The sequence below is a fragment of the Ylistrum balloti genome, unplaced genomic scaffold (assembly GCF_031769215.1).
Source record: "Ylistrum balloti isolate Yb309-2 unplaced genomic scaffold, AGI_CSIRO_Ybal_v1 Utg371186, whole genome shotgun sequence".
Classification (NCBI taxonomy): Eukaryota; Metazoa; Mollusca; class Bivalvia; order Pectinida; family Pectinidae; genus Ylistrum; species Ylistrum balloti.
This window is the reverse complement of record NW_026782646.1, coordinates 495690-520039: the sequence shown is the minus strand read 5'-3', so window position 1 is coordinate 520039 and position 24350 is coordinate 495690. Positions and strand designations below refer to the sequence as shown.

Here is a 24350-nt window from a genome sequence, read left to right as displayed (position 1 = left end):
GAGGTACCACTACTAACAGATTTACCTACCTGTATGTGTGTGGATGTACCACTACTGACAGATTTACCTACCTGTATGTGTGTGGATGTACCACTACTGACAGATTTACCTACCTGTATGTGTGTGGAGGTACCACTACTAACAGATTTACCTACCTGTATGTGTGTGGAGATACCACTACTGACAGATTTACCTACCTGTATGTGTGTGGAGGTACCACTACTAACAGATTTACCTACCTGTATGTGTGTGGATGTACCACTACTGACAGATTTACCTACCTGTATGTGTGTGGATGTACCACTACTGACAGATTTACCTACCTGTATGTGTGTGGATGTACCACTACTGACAGATTTACCTACCTGTATGTGTGTGGATGTACCACTACTGACAGATTTACCTACCTGTATGTGTGTGGATGTACCACTACTGACAGATTTACCTACCTGTATGTGTGTGGAGGTACCACTACTGACAGATTTACCTACCTGTATGTGTGTGGAGGTACCACTACTGACAGATTTACCTACCTGTATGTGTGTGGATGTACCACTACTGACAGATTTACCTACCTGTATGTGTGTGGATGTACCACTATTGACAGATTTACCTACCTGTATGTGTGTGGATGTACCACTACTGACAGATTTACCTACCTGTATGTGTGTGGAGATACCACTACTGACAGATTTACCTACCTGTATGTGTGTGGAGGTACCACTACTAACAGATTTACCTACCTGTATGTGTGTGGATGTACCACTACTGACAGATTTACCTACCTGTATGTGTGTGGAGGTACCACTACTGACAGATTTACCTACCTGTATGTGTGTGGATGTACCACTACTGACAGATTTACCTACCTGTATGTGTGTGGATGTACCACTATTGACAGATTTACCTACCTGTATGTGTGTGGATGTACCACTACTGACAGATTTACCTACCTGTATGTGTGTGGATGTACCACTACTGACAGATTTACCTACCTGTATGTGTGTGGAGATACCACTACTGACAGATTTACCTACCTGTATGTGTGTGGAGGTACCACTACTAACAGATTTACCTACCTGTATGTGTGTGGATGTACCACTACTGACAGATTTACCTACCTGTATGTGTGTGGAGGTACCACTACTGACAGATTTACCTACCTGTATGTGTGTGGATGTACCACTACTGACAGATTTACCTACCTGTATGTGTGTGGATGTACCACTATTGACAGATTTACCTACCTGTATGTGTGTGGATGTACCACTACTGACAGATTTACCTACCTGTATGTGTGTGGAGATACCACTACTGACAGATTTACCTACCTGTATGTGTGTGGAGGTACCACTACTAACAGATTTACCTACCTGTATGTGTGTGGATGTACCACTACTGACAGATTTACCTACCTGTATGTGTGTGGATGTACCACTACTGACAGATTTACCTGTGTGTGTGGAGGTACCACTACTAACAGATTTACCTACCTGTATGTGTGTGGAGATACCACTACTGACAGATTTACCTACCTGTATGTGTGTGGAGGTACCACTACTAACAGATTTACCTACCTGTATGTGTGTGGATGTACCACTACTGACAGATTTACCTACCTGTATGTGTGTGGATGTACCACTACTGACAGATTTACCTACCTGTATGTGTGTGGATGTACCACTACTGACAGATTTACCTACCTGTATGTGTGTGGATGTACCACTACTGACAGATTTACCTACCTGTATGTGTGTGGAGGTACCACTACTGACAGATTTACCTACCTGTATGTGTGTGGAGGTACCACTACTGACAGATTTACCTACCTGTATGTGTGTGGATGTACCACTACTGACAGATTTACCTACCTGTATGTGTGTGGATGTACCACTACTGACAGATTTACCTACCTGTATGTGTGTGGATGTACCACTACTGACAGATTTACCTACCTGTATGTGTGTGGAGGTACCACTACTGACAGATTTACCTACCTGTATGTGTGTGGAGGTACCACTACTGACAGATTTACCTACCTGTATGTGTGTGGATGTACCACTACTGACAGATTTACCTACCTGTATGTGTGTGGATGTACCACTACTGACAGATTTACCTACCTGTATGTGTGTGGATGTACCACTACTGACAGATTTACCTACCTGTATGTGTGTGGATGTACCACTACTGACAGATTTACCTACCTGTATGTGTGTGGATGTACCACTACTGACAGATTTACCTACCTGTATGTGTGTGGATGTACCACTACTGACAGATTTACCTACCTGTATGTGTGTGGATGTACCACTACTGACAGATTTACCTACCTGTATGTGTGTGGATGTACCACTACTGACAGATTTACCTACCTGTATGTGTGTGGAGATACCACTACCGACAGATTTACCTACCTGTATGTGTGTGGAGGTACCACTACTAACAGATTTACCTACCTGTATGTGTGTGGATGAACCACAATGCTGCCATCAATAGTACTCCAATAATAAATGCAGCAAATGCAATGCCAACAACCGTTCCAGAATCCAGACCCTCAATCACAATGGTGTCAGCATGGTTGGAATTATGGCGGATGTTGGAATCACGGGGTTTGCTTTGTTCGGCTTTAGGAATAACACCTGTAATATCATATAGGTATATTATCATCACAGGTAATAACATATAGGTATATTATCATCACAGGTAATAACATATAGGTATATTATCATCACAGGTAATAACATATAGGTATATTATCATCACAGGTAATAACATATAGGTATATTATCATCACAGGTAATAACATATAGGTATATTATCATCACAGGTAATAACATATAGGTATATTATCATCACAGGTAATAACATATAGGTATATTATCATCACAGGTAATAACATATAGGTATATTATCATCACAGGTAATAACATATAGGTATATTATCATCACAGGTAATAACATATAGGTATATTATCATCACAGGTAATAACATATAGGTATATTATCATCACAGGTAATAACATATAGGTATATTATCATCACAGGTAATAACATATAGGTATATTATCATCACAGGTAATAACATAGGTATATCATCATTACCTGTAATACCCTGCACATTAATTCACAACCATTTTTACAACATTCAAACCACCTGTAGGTTGGTATATTCATAACTTCTTAAATATCTTGTATCTGATTTCACCGTAACATCTGTAACATCACATATTCACCACACCTGTTATATCAGTTTGACTTTTTAACAGTTTCACTATGTTGTGAATGGAAAACAGTGACAATGACACTATGTTGTGAATGAAACAGTGACAATGATACTATGTCGAGAATGAAACAGTGACAATGACACTATGTCGTGAATGAAACAGTGACAATGACACTATGTCGTGAATGGAAAACAGTGACAATGATACTATGTCGTGAATGGAAAACAGTGACAATGACACTATATCGTGAATGGAAAACAGTGACAATGATACTATGTTGTGAATGAAACAGTGACAATGACACTGTCGTGAATGGAAAACAATGACAATGATACTATGTTGTGAATGGAAAACAGTGACAATGACACTATATCGTGAATGGAAAACAGTGACAATGATACTATGTCGTGAATGGAAAACAGTGACAATGATACTATGTCGTGAATGGAAAACAGTGACAATGATACTAGGTCGTGAACGAAACAGTGACAATGACACTGTCGTGAATGGAAAACAGTGACAATGATACTATGTCATGAACGAAACAGTGACAATGACACTGTCGTGAATGGAAAACATGATTATATTGAGAACTGTATACAGGATACATTGTATTGAGAACTGTATACAGGATACATTGTATTGAGAACTGTATACAGGATACATTGTCTGCATTGAGAACTGTATACAGGATACATTGTATTGAGAACTGTATACAGGATACATTGTCGGCATTGAGAACTGTATACAGGATACATTGTATTGAGAACTGTATACAGGATACATTGATATTGACAGCTGGATACAGACCTTGGTTTATTGGTGGTTTAATTATCGTTTTTCGACTGGGTTCGGGAGGCTCTTTCTGTCCAGAGATTTCCAGTGGACCACGGACGATCAGCTTTCCTGACATGTTGTTGTCGATTTTTCCACACATCTCATCTCCGCACTGGATAAATTACAAAATACTGATCTGTCAGTGATTTTTTTTATATTTTATTTATGTAAATATGAAAAATGATTTTCTTTCTTCTGCATAGTTACCTGTTTTAATCATAATTCTATCTGAAGACTGGAAATGAATTGATAATACTAATTTAGTCTTGCTAACAAAAGCACCATAAACGTACAACTTGCTATACTCTACTAATTTTGGTTATAAACACTGGTGATAATGAGACAACTTAGATACCAAACAAATGAGTGGGGTCATTTCTAGAAATTTTTATACTTGTTGAGTTATCTCCCTTATAGAACAAATTTAGCTTAACACAGAATGGCCATGTAATCAACATGAATTTGGAAAGCACTCATGTGGGTAAAATTTGTGTCACCCAGATCACTGATGGTTGTTGAAAAGTTAACACATAGCGACAGGAAGAAACTGCAACCAATCATGTAATCTAGGTCATGTTCTCAGTTTGTCACCATAGAAAACGGTGCAATTTTAAGTGATTAGAGATTGAAATTAAACCTTCTGACAAGTGTGTCTTAAATCTTTTTTGTATCGCAGTGTCTCTATCTAGACATTTCTCAGTTTTATGTAGTGTCACTATTTTATGGAACAACTATCAATCAGGAATGCAATAAATACCAGATGATATACATTACACACACAGAGTTCATGATCCTATCCATCAGTGTACTGCTACAGTTCACGTTAACAGAGTGATATTTTACCAGAAGTCATCTTTCATCAACATAGACTTACAGGAATTCCCTGAGCAAGCTCAGTGTTTCTACTACAAACTCCCAGTCGACACTGAAGGAACATTGCATGGAAATGGTCACCCGTGTTGAAACTGAATCGCTGAGCATAAACATTGGATCCCCAGCTGGCTCCGAGGAATGACTGGTTAGTGATCCAACGCACAGATGGCTTTCTACATCTAAAACAACAAACATACATAGGTTATCTTCCACATACACCCCCTAAACATACACAGGTTACCCTATATCTACAACCCTAAACATACACCGGTTACCCTATATCTACACCCCTAAACATACACAGGTTACCCTATATCTACAACCCTAAACATACACAGGTTACCCTATATCTACAACCCTAAACAAACACAGGTTACCCTATATCTACAACCCTAAACATACACAGGTTACCCTATATCTACAACCCTTAACATACACAGGTTACCCTATATCTACAACCCTTAACATACACAGGTCACCCTATATCTACAACCCTTAACATACACAGGTTACCCTATATCTACAACCCTAAATATACACAGGTTACCCTATATCTACAACCCTAAACATACACAGGTTACCCTATATCTACAACCCTTAACATACACAGGTTACCCTATATCTACAACCCTTAACATACACAGGTCACCCTATATCTACAACCCTTCACATACACAGGTCACCCTATATCTACAACCCTTAACATACACAGGTCACCCTATATCTACAACCCTAAACATACACAGGTTACCCTATATCTACAACCCTAAACATACACAGGTTACCCTATATCTACAACCCTAAACATACACAGGTTACCCTATATCTACAACCCTAAACATACACAGGTTACCCTATATCTACAACCCTAAACATACACAGGTCACCCTTCACCTCTAAACATACACAACTTACCTTACATCTACACCCCTAAACATACACAGGTTACCCTATATCTACAACCCTAAACATACACAGGTCACCCTTCACCTCTAAACATACACAACTTGCCTTACATCTACACCCCTAAACATACACAGGTTACCCTATATCTACAACCCTAAACATACACAGGTTACCCTATATCTACAACCCTAAACATACACAGGTTACCCTATATCTACAACCCTAAACATACACAGGTTACCCTATATCTACAACCCTTAACATACACAGGTTACCCTATATCTACAACCCTTAACATACATAGGTCACCCTATATCTACAACCCTTAACATACACAGGTTACCCTATATCTACAACCCTAAACATACACAGGTTACCCTATATCTACAACCCTAAACATACACAGGTCACCCTATATCTACAACCCTTAACATACACAGGTCACCCTATATCTACAACCCTTAACATACACAGGTCACCCTATATCTACAACCCTTAACATACACAGGTCACCCTATATCTACAACCCTTAACATACACAGGTCACCCTATATCTACAACCCTAAACATACACAGGTTACCCTATATCTACAACCCTAAACATACACAGGTTACCCTATATCTACAACCCTAAACATACACAGGTTACCCTATATCTACAACCCTAAACATACACAGGTTACCCTATATCTACAACCCTAAACATACACAGGTCACCCTTCACCTCTAAACATACACAACTTACCTTACATCTACACCCCTAAACATACACAGGTTACCCTATATCTACAACCCTAAACATACACAGGTCACCCTTCACCTCTAAACATACACAACTTTCCTTACATCTACACCCCTAAACATACACAGGTTACCCTATATCTACAACCCTAAACATACACAGGTTACCCTATATCTACAACCCTAAACATACACAGGTTACCCTATATCTACAACCCTAAACATACACAGGTTACCCTATATCTACAACCCTAAACATACACAGGTTACCCTATATCTACAACCCTAAACAAACACAGGTTACCCATATCAGGTACACAGGTCACCCTATATCTACAACCCTTAACATACACAGGTCACCCTATATCTACAACCCTAAACATACACAGGTCACTCTATAACTAAAACCCTAAACATACACAGGTCACCCTTCACCTCGAAACATACACAACTTACCCTACATCTACACCCCTAAACATACACAGGTTACCCTATACCTACACCCCTTAACATACACAGGTCACCCTATACCTACATCCTTTAACAAACACAGGTTACCATACACCTGTAATCCTAAACAATTTTCTAAAACACATCTATGAACAGTGAAACATCATACAATGTTTCCTGATGAATTAAGATTTTACCCATTTTCTATGAGGGTCACTGTCTGGTCAGTTTGCTTATCCATGTGGTTGGAGAGCCAGCAGCTATGTATCATGACCTGGAGGTGCTCCACTACAATGTAAAAGTTTATACAAAGTAAGCAATTATATCACTGTACACTGAAATATATCATCCTTCAAAATACACATCACATCCCAAACATCCTGTATCATCTCCCAAACATAACACTCTCCTGTATCATCTCCCAAACATAACACTCCTGTATCATCTCCCAAACATAACCCACTCCTGTATCATCTCCCAAACATAACACACTCCTGTATCATCTCCCAAACATAACACTCCTGTATCATCTCCCAAATATAACACTCCTGTATCATCTCCCAAACATAACCCACTCCTGTATCATCTCCCAAACATAACCCACTCCTGTATCATCTCCCAAACATAACACACTCCTGTATCATCTCCCAAACATAACACTCCTGTATCATCTCCCAAATATAACACTCCTGTATCATCTCCCAAACATAACACACTCCTGTATCATCTCCCAAACATAACACACTCCTGTATCATCTCCCAAACATAACACTCCTGTATCATCTCCCAAATATAACACTCCTGCATCATCTCCCAAACATAACACACTCCTGTATCATCTCCCAAACATAACACTCTCCCGTATCATCTCCCAAACATAACACTCCTGTATCATCTCCCAAACATAACCCACTCCTGTATCATCTCCCAAACATAACACACTCCTGTATCATCTCCCAAACATAACACTCTCCTGTATCATCTCCCAAACATAACACTCCTGTATCATCTCCCTAATATAACACTCCTGTATCATCTCCCAAACATAACACTCCTGTATCATCTCCCAAACATAACACTCTCCTGTATCATCTCCCAAACATAACACTCCTGTATCATCTCCCAAACATAACCCACTCCTGTATCATCTCCCAAACATAACATTCCTGTGTCATCTCCCAAACATAACATTCCTGTGTCATCTCCCAAACATAACACTCCTGTATCATCTCCCAACATAACACTCTCCTGTATCATCTCCCAAACATAACCCACTCCTGTATCATCTCCCAAACATAACACACTCCTGTATCATCTCCCAAACATAACACTCTCCTGTATCATCTCCCAAACATAACACTCCTGTATCATCTCCCTAATATAACACTCCTGTATCATCTCCCAAACATAACACTCCTGTATCATCTCCCAAACATAACACTCTCCTGTATCATCTCCCAAACATAACACTCCTGTATCATCTCCCAAACATAACACACTCCTGTATCATCTCCCAAACATAACACTCCTGTATCATCTCCCAAACATAACACACTTCCTGTGTCATCTCCCAAACATAACACTCCTGTATCATCTCCCAACATAACACTCTCCTGTATCATCTCCCAAACATAACACTCTCCTGTATCATCTCCCAAACATAACACTCCTGTATCATCTCCCAACATAACACACTCCTGTATCATCTCCCTAACATAACACACTCCTGTATCATCTCCCAAACATAACACTCCTGTATCATCTCCCAAACATAACACTCCTGTATCATCTCCCAAACATAACACTCCTGTATCATCTCCCAAACATAACACACTCCTGTATCATCTCCCAAACATAACACTCTCCTGTATCATCTCCCAAACATAACACTCCTGTATCATCTCCCAACATAACACACTCCTGTATCATCTCCCAAACATAACACTCTCCTGTCATCTCCCAAACATAACACACTCCTGTATCATCTCCCAAACATAACACTCCTGTATCATCTCCCAAACATAACATTCCTGTATCATCTCCCAAACATAACACACTCCTGTATCATCTCCCAACATAACACACTCCTGTATCATCTCCCAAACATAACACTCCTGTATCATCTCCCAAACATAACACACTCCTGTATCATCTCCCAAACATAACACTCGCCTGTATCATCTCCCAAACATAACACACCTGTATCATCTCCCAAACATAACACGCCGGTAACATCTCCCAAACATAACACTCCTGTATCATCTCCCAAACATAACACTCCTGTATCATCTCCCAAACATAACACTCTCCTGTATCATCTCCCAAACATAACACTCCTGTATCATCTCCCAAACATAACCCACTCCTGTATCATCTCCCAAACATAACACACTCCTGTATCATCTCCCAAACATAACACTCCTGTATCATCTCCCAAACATAACACTCCTGTATCATCTCCCAAACATAACACTCTCCTGTATCATCTCCCAAACATAACACACTCCTGTAAAATCTCACAAACATAACACACGACTGTATCATCTCCCAAACATAACACTCTCCTGTATCATCTCCCAAACATAACACTCCTGTATCATCTCCCTAAATATAACACTCCTGTATCATCTCCCAAACATAACACTCCTGTATCATCTCCCAAACATAACACTCTCCTGTATCATCTCCCAAACATAACACTCCTGTATCATCTCCCAAACATAACCCACTCCTGTATCATCTCCCAAACATAACATTCCTGTATCATCTCCCAAACATAACACACTCCTGTATCATCTCCCAACATAACACACTCCTGTATCATCTCCCAAACATAACCCACTCCTGTATCATCTCCCAAACATAACACACTCCTGTATCATCTCCCAAACATAACACTCCTGTATCATCTCCCAACATAACACACTCCTGTATCATCTCCCAAACATAACCCACTCCTGTATCATCTCCCAAACATAACATTCCTGTGTCATCTCCCAAACATAACATTCCTGTGTCATCTCCCAAACATAACACTCCTGTATCATCTCCCAACATAACACTCTCCTGTATCATCTCCCAAACATAACCCACTCCTGTATCATCTCCCAAACATAACACTCTCCTGTATCATCTCCCAAACATAACACTCCTGTATCATCTCCCAACATAACACACTCCTGTATCATCTCCCAAACATAACACTCCTGTATCATCTCCCAACATAACACACTCCTGTATCATCTCCCAAACATAACCCACTCCTGTATCATCTCCCAAACATAACACTCCTGTATCATCTCCCAACATAACACACTCCTGTATCATCTCCCAACATAACACACTCCTGTATCATCTCCCAAACATAACACACTCCTGTATCATCTCCCAAACATAACACTCCTGTATCATCACCCAACATAACACTCCTGTATCATCTCCCAACATAACACTCCTGTATCATCTCCCAACATAACACACTCCTGTATCATCTCCCAACATAACACACTCCTGTATCATCTCCCAAACATAACCCACTCCTGTATCATCTCCCAAACATAACACTCTCCTGTATCATCTCCCAAACATAACACTCCTGTATCATCTCCCAACATAACACACTCCTGTATCATCTCCCAAACATAACACTCCTGTATCATCTCCCTAACATAACACACTCCTGTATCATCTCCCAAACATAACACTCCTGTATCATCTCCCAAACATAACACTCCTGTATCATCTCCCAAACATAACACTCTCCTGTATCATCTCCCAAACATAACACTCCTGTATCATCTCCCAACATAACACACTCCTGTATCATCTCCCAAACATAACACTCCTGTATCATCTCCCAAACATAACCCACTCCTGTATCATCTCCCAAACATAACCCACTCCTGTATCATCTCCCAAACATAACCCACTCCTGTATCATCTCCCAAACATAACACTCCTGTATCATCTCCCAAACATAACCCACTCCTGTATCATCTCCCAAACATAACACTCTCCTGTATCATCTCCCAAACATAACACTCCTGTATCATCTCCCAAACATAACATTCCTGTATCATCTCCCAAACATAACACTCCTGTATCATCTCCCAACATAACACACTCCTGTATCATCTCCCAAACATAACACTCCTGTATCATCTCCCAAACATAACACTCTCCTGTATCATCTCCCAAACATAACACTCCTGTATCATCTCCCTAACATAACACTCCTGTATCATCTCCCAAACATAACACTCCTGTATCATCTCCCAAACATCACACTCCCAAACATCACACTCCTGTATCATAAAACCATTATCTGCATATCGTTAACAAGTAATTGCTACTTAGTTTTAACCGAAGTGAGCTTTGGAAAACAGCTGAAGTTACTACTGACCAAAATCATTGCCACTGGCATAATACTGGTTTGTTCAACAACTGACGAAATAATAGATAAATTAGTACTGAATGGTCAGTGATGCAAATTTCTACTGACCAGTAGTCAGTCAGTGCTTTGAGTTCCTGAAGATCTAATTGGTCGGTAGTATGTATAACTACTGATTGGGCGGTGGTGTGGGTTACTACTGATTGGTCGGTGGTGTGGGTTACTACTGATTGGGCGGTGGTGTAGGTTACTACTGATTGGTCGGTGGTGTGGGTTACTACTGATTGGTCGGTGGTGTGGGTTACTGTTGATTGGTCTGTGGTGTGGGTTACTCCTGATTGGTCGGTGGTGTGGGTTACTGTTGATTGGTCGGTGGTGTGGGTTACTGTTGATTGGTCGGTGGTGTGGGTTACTACTGATTGGTCGGTGGTGTGGGTTACTACTGATTGGTCGGTGGTGTGGGTTACTACTGATTGGTCGGTGGTGTGGGTTACTGTTGATTGGTCTGTGGTGTGGGTTACTGTTGATTGGTCGGTGGTGTGGGTTACTGTTGATTGGTCGGTGGTGTGGGTTACTACTGATTGGTCGGTGGTGTGGGTTACTCCTGATTGGTCGGTGGTGTAGTTTACTACTGATTGGTCGGTGGTGTGGGTTACTACTGATTGGTCGGTGGTGTGGGTTACTGTTGATTGGGCGGTGGTGTGGGTTACTACTGATTGGTCGGTGGTGTGGGTTACTACTGATTGGTCGGTGGTGTGGGTTACTGCTGATTGGTCGGTGGTGTGGGTTACTACTGATTGGTGTGGGTTACTGTTGATTGGTCGGTGGTGTGGGTTACTACTGATTGGTTGGTGGTGTGGGTTACTACTGATTGGTCGGTGGTGTGGGTTACTACTGATTGGTCGGTGGTGTGGGTTACTACTGATTGGTCGGTGGTGTGGGTTACTACTGATTGGTCGGTGGTGTGGGTTACTACTGATTGGTCGGTGGTGTGGGTTACTACTGATTGGTCAGCTGTGTGAGTGAACACATAGATTACAAACTTACCAGGTTGCATATCGACTTCCACATATATATAACTGTAGGGAGAAACTGTCATAGGGAAGCGATACACGGGCTCCTTCATCACACTAGAGCGATACAGCTTGATGCTAAAACTGCGGTTAGACTGTGTCCAAGAAGTATCAGTTTGTGTCGTCTAAAATAAAAATGTACAGCTAAGTGACATGCTACAATACCACTGTCGTTTATAACTTAAAATACTTTTATTGGTTAAAACGCAATAACTAAGTGAATAAAAAATACCAGCACGAAAATTTTCTGATAAAATGATTTTCTAATGTGATTTTTTTAGGTTTTTTTTCATATTATTCTGAAGAAACATACAAAACCTTTTCGGTGCATTAAATAAATCTCTTTTAAAAAATGATGTTGAGGCTACTATCTCAACATAATATGTTACAGGACTCAAAACATCACACAAGGAATGGCAAACTTAAAGGTATCTCTGTCAAGTGTTGCCAATATGGTGAATTTGAACAAGAATTTTCTAAATAATGTAAAAAGTCATCAACATTCACTACTGAAAATGACATATTGTGTTTATCAAGATTTGAATAATATCATCCTTTAGACAAAAACCTAGGCACCTGTGACTGTTTCACATACCAGTTGCGAGTCAGATATCCCCTCATGTTCAATGAACTGACACATAACTTCTATTCGAATTGCATCTCTTTGGAAATCTTCATCATCAAAGTAGGTTTCACTTTTGGGATCGTGCGATCCGGAACCGGAAATCTCGTTATCTGACAGGGCATCATAGCCACTTCCGACTTCCTCCAATCCATCCGCGGAGGAACGGTGGACCAGCAACTGAAAATGTTATACATAAATACTAGTGGTAGTCAAAATGTAAAGGACATCAACATAATGGTGAAACATTTACTGAATCGACTATCGACCAAGTTATTTAAGATTCAGTCTTCCGTACATAAATTGCACCTTACTAAAATCACAGAAAACATGTTCTTGAAAACATGTTAAAATGCGTACTACCACTCCTGTATATACTCACCACATTGTTATAGAACGTGTTGCCGTCGGTGACTGTAGCTTGGGTACCACAGTTTGAAGGAGACAGACCCAGGATGACATGGGTTTCATTTGTTCCTGCTTTGCATGCTGGGTCCCTCAAAGTCAACTGATCGATTTCAAGCCCAAAGTTCTGTAATTAAAATGTAGAATGCTCTTACAAATACTCAAGTGTAGTGTGTGACAGACAACATTCTGTTGTCAGTGTAGTGTGTGACAGACAACATTCTATTGTCAGTGTAGTGTGTGACAGACAACATTCTATTGTCAGTGTAGTGTGTGACAGACAACATTCTATTGTCAGTGTAGTGTGTGACACACAACATTCTATTGTCAGTGTAGTGTGTGACAGACAACATTCTATTGTCAGTGTAGTGTGTGACAGACAACATTCTATTGTCAGTGTAGTGTGTGACAGACAACATTCTATTGTCAGTGTAGTGTGTGACAGACAACATTCTATTGTCAGTGTAGTGTGTGACAGGCAACATTCTATTGTCAGTGTAGTGTGTGACAGACAACATTCTATTGTAAGTAGTGTGTGACAGACAGCATTCTATTGTCAGTGTAGTGTGTGACAGACAACATTCTATTGTCAGTGTAATGTGTGACAGACAACATTCTATTGTCAGTGTAGTGTGTGACAGACAACATTCTATTGTCAGTGTAGTGTGTGACAGACAACATTCTATTGTCAGTGTAGTGTGTGACAGACAACATTCTATTGTCAGTGTAGTGTGTGACAGACAACATTCTATTGTAAGTGTAGTGTTTGACAGACAACATTCTATTGTAAGTGTAGTGTGTGACAAACTACATTCTATTGTCAGTGTAGTGTGTGACAGACAACATTATATTGTCAGTGTAGTGTGTGACAGACAACATTCTATTGTCAGTGTAGTGTGTGACAGACAACATTATATTGTCAGTGTAGTGTGTGACAGACAACATTATATTGTAAGTAGTGTGTGACAGACAACATTCTATTGTCAGTGTAGTGTGTGACAGACAACATTCTGTTGTCAGTGTAGTGTGTGACAGACAACATTCTATTGTCAGTGTAGTGTGTGACAGACAACATTCTATTGTCAGTGTAGTGTGTGACAGACAACATTCTATTGTCAGTGTAGTGTGTGACAGACAACATTCTATTGTCAGTGTAGTATGTGACAGACAACATTCTATTGTGAGTGTAGTGTGTGACAGACAACATTCTATTGTCAGTGTAGTGTGGCATCAACATTAAATATCTAGAGTTGTATCAGGATGCAATAATTTACCTGCTGAATGAGTTTGCTGAAGGCAACAATCATATGTCTCTCTGGATGACACTCAGCATGGATTGCTCTGTTAAAGACTCTCTTGGTGTGGGGTATATTGTCAAATGGAGGTGTTATGATCTTAGAGGGATTTTCGGGTTCTTTCTCAGATTCAGATTCATCTGTAAAATATAAATTATCTGTTTTATTATTTTATTATCTGTTTATTATCTGTTCTCTCACCTGTCTGTGGTATCTATACACCTGTTTATTATCTGTTCTCTCACCTGTCTGTGGTATCTACACACCTGTTTATTATCTGTTCTCTCACCTGTCTGTGGTATCTACACACCTGTCTATTATCTGTTCTCTCACCTGTCTGTGGTATCTACACACCTGTTTATTATCTGTTCTCTCACCTGTCTGTGGTATCTATATACCTGTTTATTATCTGTTCTCTCACCTGTCTGTGGTATCTATATACCTGTTTATTATCTGTTCTCTCACCTGTCTGTGGTATCTATATACCTGTTTATTATCTGTTCTCTCACCTGTCTCTACACACCTGTTTATTATCTGTTCTCTCACCTGTCTGTGGTATCTATATACCTGTTTATTATCTGTTCTCTCACCTGTCTGTGGTATCTATACACCTGTTTATTATCTGTTCTCTCACCTGTCTGTGGTATCTATATACCTGTTTATTATCTGTTCTCTCACCTGTCTGTGGTATCTACACACCTGTCTATTATCTGTTCTCTCACCTGTCTGTGGTATCTACACACCTGTTTATTATCTGTTCTCTCACCTGTCTGTGGTATCTATATACCTGTTTATTATCTGTTCTCTCACCTGTCTGTGGTATCTATATACCTGTTTATTATCTGTTCTCTCACCTGTCTGTGGTATCTATACACCTGTTTATTATCTGTTCTCTCACCTGTCTGTGGTATCTATGTTTATTATCTGTTCTCTCACCTGTCTGTGGTATCTACACACCTGTTTATTATCTGTTCTCTCACCTGTCTGTGGTATCTATACACCTGTTTATTATCTGTTCTCTCACCTGTCTGTGGTATCTACACCCCTGTCTATTATCTGTTCTCTCACTTGTCTGTGGTATCTACACACCTGTTTATTATCTGTTCTCTCACCTGTCTGTGGTATCTATACACCTGTTTATTATCTGTTCTCTCACCTGTCTGTGGTATCTATATACCTGTTTATTATCTGTTCTCTCACCTGTCTGTGGTATCTATATACCTGTTTATTATCTGTTCTCTCACCTGTCTGTGGTATCTATATACCTGTCAATGGCCTGTTCTCTCACCTGTCTGTGGTATCTATATACCTGTTTATTATCTGTTCTCTCACCTGTCTGTGGTATCTATACACCTGTTTATTATCTGTTCTCTCACCTGTCTGTGGTATCTACACACCTGTTTATTATCTGTTCTCTCACCTGTCTGTGGTATCTACACACCTGTTTATTATCTGTTCTCTCACCTGTCTGTGGTATCTATACACCTGTTTATTATCTGTTCTCTCACCTGTCTGTGGTATCTATATACCTGTTTATTATCTGTTCTCTCACCTGTCTGTGGTATCTACACACCTGTCAATCGCCTGTTCTCTCACCTGTCTGTGGTATCTATATACCTGTTTATTATCTGTTCTCTCACCTGTCTGTGGTATCTATATACCTGTTTATTATCTGTTCTCTCCCCTGTCTGTGGTATCTACACACCTGTTTATTGTCTGTTCTCTCACCTGTCTGTGGTATCTATACACCTGTTTATTATCTGTTCTCTCACCTGTCTGTGGTATCTATATACCTGTTTATTATCTGTTCTCTCACCTGTCTGTGGTATCTACACACCTGTCAATGGCCTGTTCTCTCACCTGTCTGTGGTATCTATACACCTGTTTATTATCTGTTCTCTCACCTGTCTGTGGTATCTATATACCTGTTTATTATCTGTTCTCTCACCTGTCTGTGGTATCTATACACCTGTTTATTATCTGTTCTCTCACCTGTCTGTGGTATCTACACACCTGTCTATTATCTGTTCTCTCACCTGTCTGTGGTATCTATATACCTGTTTATTATCTGTTCTCTCACCTGTCTGTGGTATCTACACACCTGTCTATTATCTGTTCTCTCACCTGTCTGTGGTATCTATATACCTGTTTATTATCTGTTCTCTCACCTGTCTGTGGTATCTACACACCTGTTTATTATCTGTTCTCTCACCTGTCTGTGGTATCTATATACCTGTTTATTATCTGTTCTCTCACCTGTCTGTGGTATCTATACACCTGTTTATTATCTGTTCTCTCACCTGTCTGTGGTATCTATACACCTGTTTATTATCTGTTCTCTCACCTGTCTGTGGTATCTACACACCTGTTTATTATCTGTTCTCTCACCTGTCTGTGGTATCTATATACCTGTTTATTGTCTGTTCTCTCACCTGTCTGTGGTATCTATACACCTGTTTATTATCTGTTCTCTCACCTGTCTGTGGTATCTATATACCTGTTGTTCTCTCATGTCTGTGTTCTCTCACCTGTCTGTGGTATCTATATACCTGTTTTCTCTCAATCTGTGTCTCTCACCTGTCTGTGGTATCTATACACCTGTTTATTATCTGTTTATCTGTTCTCTCACCTGTCTGTGGTATCTATATACCTGTTTATTATCTGTTCTCTCACCTGTCTGTGGGATCTACACACCTGTTTATTGTCTGTTCTCTCACCTGTCTGTGGTATCTATACACCTGTTTATTATCTGTTCTCTCACCTGTCTGTGGTATCTATATACCTGTCAATGGCCTGTTCTCTCACCTGTCTGTGGTATCTATATACCTGTCAATTGCCTGTTCTCTCACCTGTCTGTGGTATCTACACACCTGTTTGTTGTCTGTTCTCTCACCTGTCTGTGGTATCTATATACCTGTTTATTATCTGTTCTCTCACCTGTCTGTGGTATCTATGTCTGTGGTATCTATATACCTGTTTATTATCTGTTCTCTCACCTGTCTGTGGTATCTACACACCTGTCAATGGCCTGTTCTCTCCCCTGTCTGTGGTATCTATATACCTGTCAATGGCCTGTTCTCTCACCTGTCTGTGGTATCTATATACCTGTCAATTGTCTATTCTCTCACCTGTCTGTGGTATCTATATACCTGTCAATCGTCTATTCTCTCACCTGTCTGTGGTATCTATATACCTGTCAATGGCCTGTTCTCTCACCTGTCTGTGGTATCTATATACCTGTCAATCGTCTATTCTCTCACCTGTCTGTGGTATCTATATACCTGTCAATGGCCTGTTCTCTCACCTGTCTGTGGTATCTATATACCTGTCAATCGTCTATTCTCTCACCTGTCTGTGGTATCTATATACCTATCAATCGTCTATTCTCTCACCTGTCTGTGGTATCTATATACCTGTCAATCGTCTATTCTCTCACCTGTCTGTGGTATCTATATACCTGTCAATGGCCTGTTCTCTCACCTGTCTGTGGTATCTATATACCTGTTAATTGTCTGTTCTCTCACCTGTCTGTGGTATCTATATACCTGTCAATGGCCTGTTCTCTCACCTGTCTGTGGTATCTATATACCTGTTAATTGTCTGTTCTCTCACCTGTCTGTGGTAATACGATGGTGACCTTATTAGCGAGACTGATGCCAGCATACAGCGAGACTGGCCCATTATGGTAGTTGACCCACTGGATGAGTCCCTCTCGCTTGTAAGTTATGGTCTCTAGGCGTGTCCCAGCATTGTCCACCTTGATCCCTAACATGCTCACTTCTGCATTAGACTGGGAAAAAAAACAGCAACCAAGAATATAACAAGTTTTGAATGATACACATATCTAAAATGAATCCATAGAAATTCACTTACTCACAAAACAGCTAAAATTAATATTTTCATCTGAGGAAATTCACTTACTCACAAAACAGCTAAAATAAGCATTTTTATCGCCCGAACTTCCCACATTAAAATCTCTAGTAGTCCAAGCACTAAAAGTATATTGCCAGTTAAGACATTTACACAATCCCTGTCTTACCCATCTAGTTCAGACATTCACAGTCTTATCTGAGAAATTAAAACATTAATAGGGTCTTACAATGACAAGTTGAGACAAATTTACCTTGGATCACTGGTATCCCGTCAGGGACAACAGTTACCTGGGATCACTGGTATCCAGTCAGTTTTGACAACAATTACCTTGAATCACTGGTATCAAGTCAGTTATGACAATGGTTACCTGGGATCACTGGTATCCAGTCAGTTCTGACAATGGTTACCTGGGATCACTGGTATCAAGTTAGTTATGACAACAGTTACCTGAGATCACTGGTGTCCAGTTAGTTATGACAATTATTACTTGGGACCACTGGTATCAAGTCAGTTATGACAATGGTTACCTCGGACCACCGGTATCCAGTTAGTTATGACAATGGTTACCTGGGATCACTGGTATCAAGTTAGTTATGACAACAGTTACCTGAGATCACTGGTGTCCAGTTAGTTATGACAATTATTACTTGGGACCACTGGTATCAAGTCAGTTATGACAATGGTTACCTCGGACCACCGGTATCCAGTTAGTTATGACAATGGTTACCTCGGACCACTGGTATCCAGTTAGTTATGACAATGGTTACCTGGGACCACTAGTATCTAGTTAGTTATGACAATGGTTACTTGGGATCACTGGTATCAAGTCATTTATGACAATGTTTACCTGGGATCACTGTTGTCCAGTCAGTTATGACAACAATTACCTTGAATCACTGGTATCCAGTTAGTTATGACAATGGTTACCTGAGATCACTGGTTTCCAGTCAGTTATGACAATGGTTACCTGGGACCACTAGTATCCAGTTAGTTATGACAACATTTACCTGAGATCACTGGTGTCCAGTTAGTTATGACAATGGTTACCCGAGATCACTAGTGTCCAGTCACTTATGACAACAGTTACCTGGGATCACTGGTGTCCAGTCAGTTATGACAACAATTACCTTGAATCACTGGTATCCAGTTAGTTATGACAATGGTTACCTGGGATCACTGGTATCCAGTCAGTTATGACAATGGTTACCCGAGATCACTAGTGTCCAGTCACTTATGACAACAGTTACCTGGGATCACTGGTGTCCAGTCAGTTATGAGAATTGTTACCATGGACCACTGATGTCCAGATCATTTATAAACATAGTTACCTGGGATAAGACAGATATTACCTTACTAGATAGTCCAGTACTGAGAGGTGAGTGTAATTTTATAAACTTACCACAATATCTAAATTTCCCTGGATGCGTTTGGTTTGGATTTTCCAGATCACGGACCTTGGAGATTTCAGGACAAGGAGCAAGTTATATTTAGCAGTCTTTCGTGAGGGGCTCTTGATATCCAGTTCTACCTCAATGGGCTTCCCTCTCGGATTACCTTCATAGGCCTTCTCCAGCTCAATAACATAGGTAAGGCTGTAACATATATAACTCAACAGGTAAGGCTGTAACATATATAACTCAATTAACAGGTAAGGCTGTAACATATATAACTCAATTAACAGGTAAGGCTGTAACATATATAACTCAACAGGTAAGACTGTAACATATATAACTCAACAGGTAAGGCTGTAACATACATAACTCAACAGGTAAGGCTGTAACATATATAACTCAACAGGTGAGGCTGTAACATATATAACTCAATTAACAGGTAAGGCTGTAACATATATAACTCAACAGGTGAGGCTGTAACATATATAACTCAACAGGTAAGGCTGTAACATATATAACTCAACAGGTGAGGCTGTAACATATATAACTCAATTAACAGGTAAGGCTGTAACATATATAACTCAACAGGTAAGGCTGTAACATATATAACTCAACAGGTAAGGCTGTAACATATATAACTCAACAGGTGAGGCTGTAACATATATAACTCTATTAACAGGTAAGGCTGTAACATACATAACTCAACAGGTAAGGCTGTAACATATATAACTCAATTAACAGGTAAGGCTGTAACATATATAACTCAATTAACAGGTAAGGCTGTAACATACATAACTCAACAGGAAAGGCTGTAACATATATAACTCAATTAACAGGTAAGGCTGTAACATACATAACTCAACAGGTAAGGCTGTAACATATATAACTCAATTAACAGGTAAGGCTGTAACATATATAACTCAATTAACAGGTGAGGCTGTAACATATATAACTCTACAGGTAAGGCTGTAACATATATAACTCAACAGGTAAGGCTGTAACATATATAACTCAATTAACAGGTGAGGCTGTAATATATATAACTCAACAGGTAAGGCTGTAACATATATAACTCAACAGGTAAGGCTGTAACATATATAACTCAATTAACAGGTAAGGCTGTAACATATATAACTCAATTAACAGGTAAGGCTGTAACATACATAACTCAACAGGAAAGGCTGTAACATATATAACTCAATTAACAGGTAAGGCTGTAACATACATAACTCAACAGGTAAGGCTGTAACATATATAACTCAATTAACAGGTAAGGCTGTAACATATATAACTCAATTAACAGGTGAGGCTGTAATATATATAACTCAACAGGTAAGGCTGTAACATATATAACTCAACAGGTAAGGCTGTAACATATATAACTCAATTAACAGGTGAGGCTGTAACATATATAACTCAATTAACAGGTGAGGCTGTAATATATATAACTCAACAGGTAAGGCTGTAACATATATAACTCAACAGGTAAGGCTGTAACATATATAACTCAATTAACAGGTGAGGCTGTAACATATATAACTCAATTAACAGGTGAGGCTGTAATATATATAACTCAACAGGTAAGGCTGTAACATATATAACTCAATTAACAGGTGAGGCTGTAACATATATAACTTAACAGGTAAGGCTGTAACATATATAACTCAATTAACAGGTAAGGCTGTAACATATATAACTCAACTAACAGAAGTATAGACACATCATCCTCGTTATAGACACAGGGTCCCATTTGATACAGAGACATCATCCTGAAGACACATTGAGTGATGGAGAAGTTTAGACTAAGTAAGGTTTCCTGAAGACACATTGAGTGATGGAGAAGTTTAGACTACGTAAGGTTTCCTGAAAAACATTGATCATGAGTGATGGAGAAGTTTAGACTAAGTAAGGTTTCCTGAAGACACATTGAGTGATGGAGAAGTTTAGACTACGTAAGGTTTCCTGAAAAACATTGATCATGAGTGATGGAGAAGTTTAGACTAAGTAAGGTTTCCTGAAGACACATTGAGTGATGGAGAAGTTTAGACTACGTAAGGTTTCCTGAAAAACATTGATCATGAGTGATGGAGAAGTTTAGACTAAGTAAGGTTTCCTGAAGACACATTGAGTGATGGAGAAGTTTACACTAAGTAAGGTTTCCTGAAAAACATTGATCATGAGTGATGGAGAAGTTTACACTAAGTAAGGTTTCCTGAAGACACATTGAGTGATGGAGAAGTTTAGACTAAGTAAGGTTTCCTGAAGACACATTGATCATGAGTGATGGAGAAGTTTACACTAAGTAAGGTTTCCTGAAAAACATTTATCATGAGTGATGGAGAAGTTTAGACTAAGTGAGGTTTCCTGAAGACACATTGATCATGAGTGATGGAGAAGTTTACACTAAGTAAGGTTTCCTGAAAAACATTTATCATGAGTGATGGAGAAGTTTAGACTAAGTGAGGTTTCCTGAAGACACATTGATCATGAATGAAGGAGAAGTTTAGACTAAGTAAGGTTTCCTGAAGACACATTGATCATGAGTGATAGAGAAGGTTAGACAAAGTGAGGTTTCCTGAAGACACATTGATCATGAATAATGGAGAAATTTAGACTAAGACATACATTTTAACGATTTAACATCTTAATCACAGCTTAATTAGTTAGTTTTCAACTGTAAAACAAGTGAATGTTTTTATATGTTTGAAATATGAATTTTGTTTACCATGAAAGTTGTGGCCTCAAAAAATAATGTAACATTTTGGTGCCCAGATAAAAAAGGAATGTCTATGATAAGATAAATCTACTAGGAAATAAAATAATGACTAAGTGCCCTTCATACAAATGACCAATCGTCAGTTAGAACAAGGTCCTTATATTGATCCCAGCACCCTCAACAATCATCGATCCTGAAGAGCAATGAGAATCGTTGATGAAGCCACGCAGCAGTGACCAATCACTGATAACAGCTTGACCCCAATAGAACACAACAAGTAAACAACCCAGATCCAGGCCAGAAATCAATACCTCTTCTATAAATAGACTGTGAAGGTCAAGGCATTATCCAGGTAGGTCAGAGATCTATATTTAGATCATCCTGATCCATCATTCCTATAGCCATCAGGCAAATTACAATATTGATTTTGCTATCTGTTTGGACTGATAAGTTTTGGTAAAATTCCAAGTTGATAAGCCAAAATGAATTAGACCCTGACATGACTTATGTGTAATATGTTACATCAATGCGTATGATCACTGTGCACAGCATAAGTGTGAGATGTGTGTACTTGTACGTATCTAAATTCTTATTGTGTTCTGGTTTTAAGCTACTTCATAGTTTAATTATTTTTTCAAAGTAATGAGTACCACTCAGGCTCCGCAACTGTACCATGGTCATTGATGTTAGCCTGCTGTTGACACAAAAACGTGAACATGTGTACCATGTGACACAGAACATGAATATGTGTACCATGTGACACAGAACAGGAACCTGTGTACTACCTGTTTACCATGTGATACAGAACATCAATATGTGTACCATGTGACATAGAACAGGAACCTGTGTACCATGTGACACAGAATATGAACATGTGTACCATGTGACATAGAACAGGAACATGTGTACCATGTGACATAGAACAGGAACCTGTGTAACATGTGACACAGAACAGTAACCTGTGTATCACCTGATACAAAACAGTAACATGTGTACCATGTGTACATGTGACACAGAACAGTAACCTGTGTACTATGTGACACAGAACAGTAACCTGTGTACTATGTGACATAGAACAGTAACCTGTGTACTATGTGACATAGAACAGGAACCTGTGTAACATGTGACACAAAACAGTAACCTGTGTATCACCTGATACAAAACAGTAACCTGTGTACCATGTGACCAGTTCATTGTAATGTGATAGAAACAGGAACCATAACTCTCACTGTAGACCAGTACAGTATAATGTGATAGAAACAGGGACCGTAGCTCTCACTGTAGACCAGTACAGTATAATGTGATAGAAACAGGGACCGTAGCTCTCACTGTAGACCAGTACAGTATAATGTGATAGAAACAGGGACCATAACTCTCACTGTAGACCTGTACAGTATAATGTGATAGAAACAGGGACCATAACTCTCACTGTAGACCTGTACTGTATAATGTGATAGAAACAGGGACCGTAGCTCTCACTGTAGACCAGTACAGTATAATGTGATAGAAACAGGGACCATAACTCTCACTGTAGACCTGTACTGTATAACA

The 24350-nt window shown here is 39.5% G+C and overlaps 1 protein-coding gene across 1 annotated transcript in view; it reads right to left on the bottom strand.

The window, feature by feature from the left end:
- Positions 1-24350, bottom strand: part of LOC132561274 (transforming growth factor beta receptor type 3-like) — a 61046-nt gene that overhangs the window by 1087 nt on the left and 35609 nt on the right. The window contains exons 8-17 of the mRNA XM_060226000.1: positions 20092-20284; positions 18432-18609; positions 14799-14959; positions 13502-13651; positions 13093-13299; positions 12472-12622; positions 7232-7322; positions 4939-5116; positions 4038-4176; positions 2460-2642 (exon numbers count right to left, since the gene is read on the bottom strand). Of these exons, the coding sequence (XP_060081983.1) occupies positions 2460-2642; positions 4038-4176; positions 4939-5116; positions 7232-7322; positions 12472-12622; positions 13093-13299; positions 13502-13651; positions 14799-14959; positions 18432-18609; positions 20092-20284 (1631 nt within the window). The remainder of the gene's footprint in view (positions 1-2459; positions 2643-4037; positions 4177-4938; positions 5117-7231; positions 7323-12471; positions 12623-13092; positions 13300-13501; positions 13652-14798; positions 14960-18431; positions 18610-20091; positions 20285-24350) is intronic.